Source organism: Condylura cristata, unplaced genomic scaffold (assembly GCF_000260355.1).
Source record: "Condylura cristata isolate star-nosed mole 26May11 unplaced genomic scaffold, ConCri1.0 scaffold00011, whole genome shotgun sequence".
NCBI lineage: Eukaryota > Metazoa > Chordata > Mammalia > Eulipotyphla > Talpidae > Condylura > Condylura cristata.
Genome location: NW_004567112.1, coordinates 21,379,830 through 21,389,994, shown reverse-complemented (window position 1 = coordinate 21,389,994; position 10,165 = coordinate 21,379,830). Strand labels below are relative to the sequence as shown.

Sequence of the window (10,165 nt, the reverse complement as noted above, 5' to 3'; positions counted from 1 at the left end):
AAAAAAAATGGCTTCTGAATAGCAGTACTAGAAACTAAAAGGATGCCTTTAAAATTATCAGTGAAAATCATTTTCAATCCAGAGTTTTATTCTAGCCAAAGGTCAATTTTGCATCAAAATGGTGATGATGGGCCCTCCCTGGTGGTGCAGTGGGTTACAGTACAGCACTATGAAGCTATCCACAGCCACTGCAGCATGATTTCGATCCCCTGAGGGAGGTGACCCACATGGTGCAGCAGACCTTTCCTGTTCCGTGTGCTGCTCCCCTCAACAGTGTATTTCAGTCAATCTGCCTGTTCTGCTTCTCACTCGGTCTCTGTTGAATCCTCTCACCCCCCTACAGCTCTGGTCTGTACTGCAGTTCTTATACACATAAAAAAATAAATCTTAAACAAAAATGGTGAAATTACAAAAAAAATCCTCGGGGGCAGAAGGGATATAGTTTGTATTCACCATGATAACACACTAACTTGAGTAACCAGATGGAAGGATAGACTTGGGTTAACTGTTTGAGCTCTCTCTAACTAAATATTGGCTGGTAGCATAAATTAGCTCTCAGACATTAAAAACTGATCCAGTCATTAAATGACTGGTAAGATAATCTACAAACGTTTTGCCAGGCTTTGTGGTCTGTTATGAGCCATAACTTACCTGAATAACCTGGCACTGGTATACAAATCGGGTCCCTGAAACATGAGCTTGTGGATTGGACAGGAGACCTATGTATGCCCACAATACCTGGATCTCCAGGGAAACTGGTACCACACAGCAGGAAGTACAATGTATAGCCTGCAGAGGGTAAAGAAGCATGAATTACCTCATGAATCTGCTGAATCCCTGATGGTTGCCTATTAGTCACCATATATTAACTAGCCATGGTTTTTTAGACATTATTCAGTAACAGAGAAGGCCATGTGGCTTAGAGAAAGAAAACAAAAGCTCATAATAGACCATTAATGCCTTTGTTCTTAAAAAAGCTAATGTTCCAGAATGGAAATTACTCATATGGAGATTAGTAAAAGATGATCCTACTTATAATGGTATATGAAGCGCTTGCTTAGTGGTGCATAGTTAGTGTCATAGTAAAATAAATTATGCATCATCCATATTAGGCTATTATGCAGAGGAAGAGGACATTCCTTATGCACTGACATAGAACAAACTCCAAGCAAGTGAAAAACAGCAAAGTACAGAGCAGTGTTTATATTGTGTCATTTGAGTGAAAAAAAGAATATGAATATTTACTTGTGTGAGCATATAATATATCTAGAAGGAAAGAAAGTAGTAACTTTGGTTGCCTCTCGAAGGAAAGAGTTATCTTGGAGAGAGATTTTATACTTTGTGGATTTTGGATCAAGTGTATATAATACTTATATACAAAAATAAACAATTATAATTTTTAATGAAAAAATATAAAGGTGCAGTTGACTAAAGTTAGAAAATAGGGGTAGGAAAAAGAGGAAGAAGACAGACCAGATCAAATGTCCTTATTTTATTTAGACTGAAGTAAAGAGAGATACTTGCTGTGCACTGATCTAGTGGGCCACCAGAGAAGTGAAAATAGAAACAGCTAAATGAGATTACTTCCAGGCAGGGTATGTAGTTTTTTACTTAACTTGATTTGAATTTTTAATTTTTTAATGTATCCTCTTTATATGAAAAGGTAAAACTATAACACAATTTCAACCTCAAAGAAACAAACTGTGCTGACTAAGGGTTTAAGAATGTAAGAGAATATTGTTAATAAATGGTGTGACATTGAAGCACAGAACTCTTTTGACTTTGTGCATTCAAATGTTATCTCGAAGTAAGGAAGTAGGTGTAAACTTAACCTGAAATAATTACTTTATATACTGGTATGTTTCTCATTTTCTTCCTTTTATGACAACTATACTATCTTCCCTCTGTGACAATCACACCATTTATGGAAATAGAGCTAGTTTTAATTTTAATACCTATAATTTACAAATGAAGGATAAAGCAAGTCTGAGCCAGAATGTGTTTCTCTCCTTACTGAAACACTGCAGTTCCTGCTGAGGATCCTGGTCCACTGTCCCTTCTGGGCTGGGTCAGCATTACCAAAGATGGCAACCTGCTCTGGTCTGGGCCTTCCATGAAGAGTCTGATAAATCTCTCGTTGCAAGTGGGTGCAGTCCCCCTTTTCCAGTCTAAAATGAAACACCATGGAGGTTGGAGTCCAGTTCCAGTATAATAATGTAATTATATTAACATACTGATCCAAACAAATAATATATAAATTGGAAGGGACCATCCTTAGTAGGTATAAAGTGCTATCAGAAACTCTTAGCAATATTGCTATCATATAGATTGAGACTATTCCTAATTAGCATTCTCTGAGCTATCATTCAAAATACAGAAGTTGCCATATCAACATATTTCCTACAGACAAGAGTCAAAATTGTGACAAATGATGCAGAACCAAAGAATTACCTGAGCTTGCATCCAGATGCTGCATTCACTCCAAATTGTACTTCATATCTCTTAACAGAGCAAGTTCCATCACCCTGACTCTGAAGCAGGGTCATCTGAATTAGAAAGTGATGATCAAGGAGATCATAACAGAAAAAAGGTAAGCAACCTGCAAAACTTTGGCTCACTGCCTCCTTCGTGTTATTTACATTTTATTAATATCATTGTGTTACCATGCAATTTACAAATCTGGCTTTTTCCTTAACAACACACAATTACTGTTTTATTAAAAATGGTTAACTGTACACCAGTATGTACATATCACTAAAGCAAGCAAAAATCATAGTTCTCATCTTTGTCCAGTCTACCATAGGTTTTAAAACTTTAGGTAGCTAGCACCAGCATTTGATGAGGTAGTAATGGTTTCATAAAAGAAGTCTGAAATATCTAAAAAATGGTGGAACCTCAGAACTGGAAATACAAGATATCAGCAGATGCAGCTTTTCTCATTAGGCTGCAACAGGCTACCCAACTCCCCCAAAAGGATACTGGATAAATTCTATCGCCCGCTAGAGCCAAGAGTGGCTTCCCAACGATATAACCAGGATTCCCACTTCTAGAACGAGTAAGAGAAGCCACTGTGCTCTGTTGAAAAGTCTGCAGAAAAGAGTGAAGGAAAGTCGATTATGGAGAAAAGCATGCTTCCTCCACCACCCACTGCTTGCCTTCATGCCCGCCCTTAGAGCAATGCAGCACATTCTGCTTATTGCGTTAGTTAGGTGAACATCTGGCTTCCTTCCATGGTTTAGCATTTTGTTGAAAAGTATTTCTTTTACTTTTTTCATTCACTAAAAGAAATCCTAATGCTACATGCTACTATCAAGGATTATATGCAATGATCCTTCAACCCTATATCTCAAAAATTACTATCAGTTCAGGGCTATGTTCAGCCTGGCTAAAACCAGAGAAATTTAAATTAATTTACAAATATATATTGATGTTCTATAGATGTACTTTGAGAGACACTGAGCTGGATCAATCACCTGAGGGTAAATTGAGAAGAAACTGAACTCTGGTGGTTCAAAAAGAAGAATGTGAAAAGGTGGCTGTCAAGACTGGAAACTTAAGTGGGAAATAAACAAAATGCCCAGATCCCTTGAAGGCCCAGATATATGAAAAAGCTAGTTAAAGAATTTCTGTCAAAAAAAAAGTGACTCCTCAGATAATCAGAAAAAACATTTCTGAATAAACACTGTTGAATCCCTTCTACTTACAGTTAGATTACAGCTTATTAAATGTTGAGGCCTCAATTCGCACAGTGAACGAGGCCTTCACATTCTATTTTGCATGTGCGGCTGAACAGCACAAACTATTTCTATTCCTCCCCTCTTGATCCCTATGGGAGAAGGCCCTAACCCTGAAGCGAATGATGAAGTGTTGCTGTAAGGAAGCGCTTGGCTCCACAGTCAGGTTGGTTTGCCCAAAACTGACAGAGACTTTCTGGATTCCAAAGGTCCCATTAATTTCTATCTCATAGATGACCTGAAATAGAAAAGCAGAATCAATCAATAAAAATTGTTTAGTAGATCAATTACATTTAGGACAGATTTTCTGGCTTTAAAGGTTTTACTATAACTCAATGAGGGTAGAGCACAGTGACTATAGTTAGAAATACTTATTATATATTTGAAAGTTGTTAAGATAGTAGATCTTAAAAGTTCTTATCACAAGAAAATCAACTGTAGTTACATGTAGTGATAGAGATTCAATAATTTTATTTTGGTAATCATTTTGCAATATATACAAATATTAAATCACTATTTTGTAGACCCAAAACTAATACAATGCTATATGTCATTTATATATCAATTAAAAAAAAAACTGACTGAGGGAGGCTAAAAAAATAACATTAAAAGGCCACATACAAATACCATGAACAGGTTAAGGTTGACTTCATATTATATCTACACATGAAAAAAGAAAACTGCATAGGGTTTTGAAAAAATTCATGGGAGAGGTAAGTTTACACTAAGAACTGCAAGGGGGAAATGTGTAGAGGAGGATAGTAAAAGCACAGACAGGGTGAGTATGGATGGAGACCTGCTTTACTCGGCTTGCTCAAAGTCTGGGAGGAATGAAGACAGCTGAAGACGGAAGTTGTAAGCAACTGAAGGTAATCTTAGATTTCCGAATAGTAATAGTCTTTAATGTTTTAAGGTAATTCTTCCTTCTTTAGAAGAGCCACATTAGAAGAAGCTGACTAGTCTATTTTAGATTTTCAGATGATACTTGGAGAAGAAAATGTGCTAAGAATCATAATAAATTACATATAGGAAAGAAAAAGGTGTCAAAATAGTTTCAGGTTCTGGACAGGAAGTACCAGACGATGGCAGCAGTGGATCTGACTGAAATGTGACAAAAGGAAAGAAGGAAGGAAGGGGACTCAATTCTTGACCCACTAAGTCTCAGGCAATGCACAGAAACACGTGTGGGCTGTGGGCTTTGTGGAACCTGATAGAGAACGACACACCCCCGACATGCTGATGGATGTGCACTGTCCTGAGGTCAGCATCCCTACCTGGGAGACAACATTCTGACAGATGTTTCCCACCAGCAGAGGAGAATCAACCTGGGAGACGAGTGTTACAGGAACCTGGAACTAGCACGGGAAAACAGCACATCAACTAACATCAAAAAAAGAATTTTCTAGCTCTAGGGGTCATGCTGAAATGTATTTTTCTGACATACAATCACCTTTTTCTAATCTTCCATTGTCAGCCCATCACTTAAATTCAAAAGCCATTCTAAATCAGCACTTTGAAAAATATTTCTCAGGACATTAATACTATTAGATAAAAAGTTCTATGGTCAGATGAATTTTAGAAAAATACCATATCCAACCGGCCCGTCTCAGAGATTAGAAATATGTCAAAAGTCCCCAATAAAGCTAGCATTTTTAACCTTACATATTCCAATGTTTTGTAAACATATCTAAGCCCTTATGTATCCTTATTTCACAAGATGCTTTTAATCATATAGAATATACTTTAGATTCATGCTTGAGAATTTGATGCATACATATTTTTTCACCTTCATAATCTAGACTGAAATTGCCTCAGATGCAAAGGAGCCAAATAGTCTTTCTTTTTTTCCTGATAAACAGCCTCGTACCTTCACATTCTGCAGATCAGTTATAGCTCTTGGAACCTAGAATAAGAGAACATGGACATGAGTGTCCAGATACCTTACAGAAGATCTCTAGAAACTTGTGGCTTAACATTTTTTTTTGAAAAAAACAATCAACATGTTAGAATGATGTTCTTCCCCTTTTCTAACTCTTCCTTATACAAGATGCCAGGAGTGGTGTTGAGGGAAGGCTGGATGGACTGTGATGCTCACTTACCTGAGCACAACTTTACCAGACAGCAAAAGCAAGTTTTGGTAAAACAGTGAGTCACTCCCTCTAATCCTCCCAAGCCAATCTCACTAATTCAGAGGGTAAGAATCTTTTAGCCTGGCTACAGCATCTCTCTTCATATGATGGGGTTTCTAGGCCCTCTGCATTTTATGTAGCTCTTGGGAATTCTGACTTCCAGTTCAGTCCTTTCACTACATCTCAAAAGTGGGAAGCATGCTGACTTCAAATGCACAGTGGTGACAGGAGAAGGGTTACTTACCTTCAAGACTGTGAAGTTATAGTAAGAGGCAGCATTGAGGGCTGGAGCCAAGGTACAGCTATTTGCCAAGTTCTCGAAGAAACGAGTGCAGGTTGTACTTTTACTTTCCAAGAAACCTCAGGACACAAATTGGTAAATGAAACAGCCAATTTTATTTTTTTTTTTTGGGAGGGAGGAATATTCTTTGCTTCCAGAAAATACTATAATCTACTAGAAAACTTAAGAGCAATAAACAGGCAAGTTTATAGTTTAGCAATACACTAAAGCACTTAGAAATCCAAATAACCTTCAGCAAGGCATAAAATACAGGAACAATACTTAAAGTAACATTTCTATCAGAAAAAGCAAAGTATAAAGTTCAGTTTTTAAAAGAGTCCCCTTCACATAAACAAAATGATAAAGCATATAAAAATAAAATATGTGGTGGACAAATTCTGAAACTTTATTGAAAGAGATAAAAGAAGATTTGGATAAATTAAAATTATTCAACAAATTTATTAGAACTTTTAAGCAATGATAGACAGACAGAGAAAACATAAATGGTAGATGGATGTGAAAATTTTGCATTAATAATACTGATCATTGAAAAAGTTAAAGTGACTCTACGAAGCAACTCGCAAGATGTTTCTTAGTTTTTCAGCCTACATATACAAATTAATATCAAAAAAGCCAATTTTAACTTGAAAAAAAAAAGGCTTTAAATTGAACAAAAAGGCTTTGGACCCACCTGCAGGATTGTTTTCAGCACAGAAGCCCCCAGCTCCAACTCCAGCAGGCTGCTTCAGCAAGCTTGTTATAGACCACTTGGGGAAGTAAGTGAGGATGGGGTCCCCAGCCTGAACCAAGGACAGCAGATAGTTATTCATGCTGAGATCAGACTGAACAACACCAGAAAAGAAAAAGTGAAAACAAAAGTTAACAGCTTGCTAATGTGGACAGTACTGCCTCCCAAAAGAGCTGACTATGGTTTACTTAGTTGCAAGGGTGTACCCCAAAAAACACCTGGTAAAATGCTGACCATTAGGGAAAAAATAAACCTCCCTTCCCCTTTCCTTGGGCTCACCCTATAAAAAGGTGATGGTGACTGGGTCTGGAATGTTGAAGTGAATGAGTCTCCTCCAAACTCTGCAGCCAGCGCCTGGAAATTGGTTGCATTGACTATTTGGGGCTTCTGGAAATAGTTTAATTTTGCTAATTTTTTTTTTAAAGAAAGGAAGAGTAAAGAAAACACATTTTATTTTCAAATATCTTACATACCGAGAAACTAATTTTTAAAAATGTTTTTATTAAGGCATAATACATACACAGTATATGATATATATATATATACACACAATATTTTAGTATACTAGTCTTGAATGTAAACTCAAAGAATTTTTACAAATATACATACTTTTATTACTACCACTCAGGTTAGGCCGTAGAATTTTTTCCCAGAAGGTCCCTAGTCAATACTCTTTTCAGACATAATGGTTCTGATTTCTGGGACCTTCTAATTTATTTGTAATCTGTTAATTGAATTACTTAAGATTGAGATCTGAGAGAAGAATGTAGCTAATGACTACCAATCAGTTCTAAGTCTCTAATATCAGATATATGTAAAATTAGCAATATGAGCTAAATATAGGAGGCCCAATAGTGCTCACATCTGAAGAGATTATCGTATAAAAAAGGTACTGTTTGGGTCCTCCCTGGTGGTGCAGTGGGTTAAAGCACAGCACTAAGAAGCTAAAGCCACTTCAGCATGAGTTCGATCCCCGCCTGCCCCGGAGGTGACCCACATGGCACAGCAGACCTCTCCTGACCCGCCCTCTGTTCCCCTCAGCAGTACTTTATCAGTTGGACTGTTCTGCTCCCCACCACCCCTGCACCTCTGGCCTGTACCCGGGTTCTGTATGAATAAAAAAGGTACTGTTTACTTAGGAACATTTATTTTCTCCAAATCTTCCTGTTTTTCTGTAAATTTCAACTAACCAGTCCTAATGATGTTTCCACCATTCAAGTAACTAGCCTTGTCATATTTTATTCCTTTCACCTTATAATTTCTACATTCAAGATTTTTTAAAGGGGAACCTTAGAAATAATTCTGTAACTATATACCACGTCCTTCTGATCTACTTCCTGATCCATGGCTTAACTACTGTAAATAGTGCTGCGATGGCAGTGCATGTATCTCTTTGGTTTAGTGATTTTTGTATTTTTCAGTGGTGGTGGGGAGACAGGATACCTAGGAGTGTAATTGCTGGGTCATATGAAGAGTCATTTTTAATATTTTGAGAAACTGCTATACTGTTTCCACAAGGACTGGGCTAGTCTATTCATTTTTCTTGCAGTATACATTTATAAAGAATTTTCATATTTGACTAGTGATATTTCTTATTTTTCAGTTGAAGAAATAAAGCTGGCAATGCTATGGGATTCGCCAAACTGTGCAGTTGGTAAGTAAATGGCAGGACTTTAGAATTCAGTCAAATGCTATTTCCCCTACACTGTTACCGCTTCAAATAAAACATCATTTGTAAAGACATTAACTCAGATATTATTGGTAACTCTTATCGGTCACATGCTGGAGGTTCAGTGAGTACCTTCGATGAGTCTGTAGCAGTGGATGATGTCACCTATCTGATAAGAAGGATTTTTGAAATTAAAGTTCTATATGGGTCTTCTATCCACAAAGAACATGGCAAAAGACATGCAATTATCCATTAACAAGAGAAAGAGAGAGGGAATGGAATGAGACAGAGGAAGATAGAGATTATCAAAGGCCAGAGGCAATGCTGACTCTCAGTAAATGTTAGGCAATAACAATAACCAACATGTTTCTACTCACAGTTGTTCACGTGGACACAAAACTGCCAAATTCCATTCGAATCCATGAAAACTCTTGTAGGAAAGGGGGAATTACTCCTAAAGATAAGAGAGTTGTCCACGCACACCCAACTTGAAGACCTGTAAGGAATCAGGAGGGAGAGCAGCTGTGGAGTGTTAGGTCCAAAGAAGGATGCTCCATAGTTATCAGTCAGAGGCTTAAGAGAGAACTGCTTGGCCAGCCACAGGACAACAGGAAGGTCCTCTCCTACTGGACAGTATGACTCTGGGAATCCAAAGGGGAATGCAGCCCCCGGAAAAACTAAGGCAGTTGCATTTTTGTGAATGGAAGTGGGAGCAGGGGGCACAAAGGATAACTATTTCCAAACACTGTCTATTCTAGGCCCCCCTCCCCCCGCAACTTGGGATGCAACCTGAGCATCACAGCTCACCTCACACTGCCTGGCAGGCAGAAGGAGAAAACTGTCTTTGGGTGGAGAAGATAGCAGTCCCTGTCGCAGCAACAATTTATATCACAGGTACCAGGAGTCAAGTCACAGACACAAATCGGTAAACCTAGGAAAAGACAACACATAGCAGACCAAATGGGAAGGGGATCCCCAAAAGCTACCACATACTAATTTCTCTACTTCCGACAGCCCCACACCTCGCTTTGGGGCAATTCACTTCGTTCACAGCATTCTAGATATAAGGCGGTAATTTCTATGCCATATGCCCTCCCCTCACCTGGGAAGAGGTCCACGGTCCTATTCCCGCGCACCGTGGGGGTTACTACTGTAGGGCTCACCGTGGAGCCTGTAGGCACAGTCCAGGGAGTTTCAGTCCCTTCGGAGAGGGACTGACGGGTCCCGGCCCGCGATCCTGGTTCCAGGTCCGAAGGGGTGGGTTCCGTCCCCGTCGGGGAGGAAGACGGCTGAAGCCGGACGCCTTCGGGGACCATCAGGAACAAAACCTGTAACAGCACGAGCTGGGAGGCAAACATGGGGCAGCAGACAACCTCCAGGGTTTAACGTGGGTTTCCGGGTCGCTTGGCGCGTAGCTAGAGCGTGGGTAGGAGGAGTCTCGTGGCCTCTGACGTTGGCATTACGCATTGGTTCCTGGATAGGGCCTAGAGCTCGTTAGCCAATAGAAAGCCAGGTTGTTGCCGCGCGGTTAGCATCTTTGTGTCTGCGTCCTCTTCAGGCAGCGTCAGGGGCAACCTGTCGCTTGGCAACCACTAAGTTGTCAAA

At 39.1% G+C, this 10,165-nt stretch overlaps 1 protein-coding gene across 1 annotated transcript in view; it reads right to left on the bottom strand.

Moving 5' to 3' along the window:
• TCTN3 (tectonic family member 3) overlaps window positions 1-9,961 on the bottom strand; it is a 14,014-nt gene extending 4,053 nt beyond the window's left edge. Inside the window, exons 1-13 of the mRNA XM_004681031.2 lie at window positions 9,663-9,961; window positions 9,368-9,491; window positions 8,938-9,056; window positions 7,171-7,298; window positions 6,835-6,943; window positions 6,108-6,223; window positions 5,602-5,637; window positions 5,009-5,089; window positions 3,847-3,972; window positions 2,980-3,087; window positions 2,452-2,546; window positions 2,015-2,168; window positions 652-789 (exon numbers count right to left, since the gene is read on the bottom strand). Coding sequence (XP_004681088.1) covers window positions 652-789; window positions 2,015-2,168; window positions 2,452-2,546; window positions 2,980-3,087; window positions 3,847-3,972; window positions 5,009-5,089; window positions 5,602-5,637; window positions 6,108-6,223; window positions 6,835-6,943; window positions 7,171-7,298; window positions 8,938-9,056; window positions 9,368-9,491; window positions 9,663-9,918 — 1,590 coding nt within the window. The 5' untranslated portion in view covers window positions 9,919-9,961. The remainder of the gene's footprint in view (window positions 1-651; window positions 790-2,014; window positions 2,169-2,451; window positions 2,547-2,979; window positions 3,088-3,846; window positions 3,973-5,008; window positions 5,090-5,601; window positions 5,638-6,107; window positions 6,224-6,834; window positions 6,944-7,170; window positions 7,299-8,937; window positions 9,057-9,367; window positions 9,492-9,662) is intronic.
• Window positions 9,962-10,165: the final 204 nt, after the last annotated feature.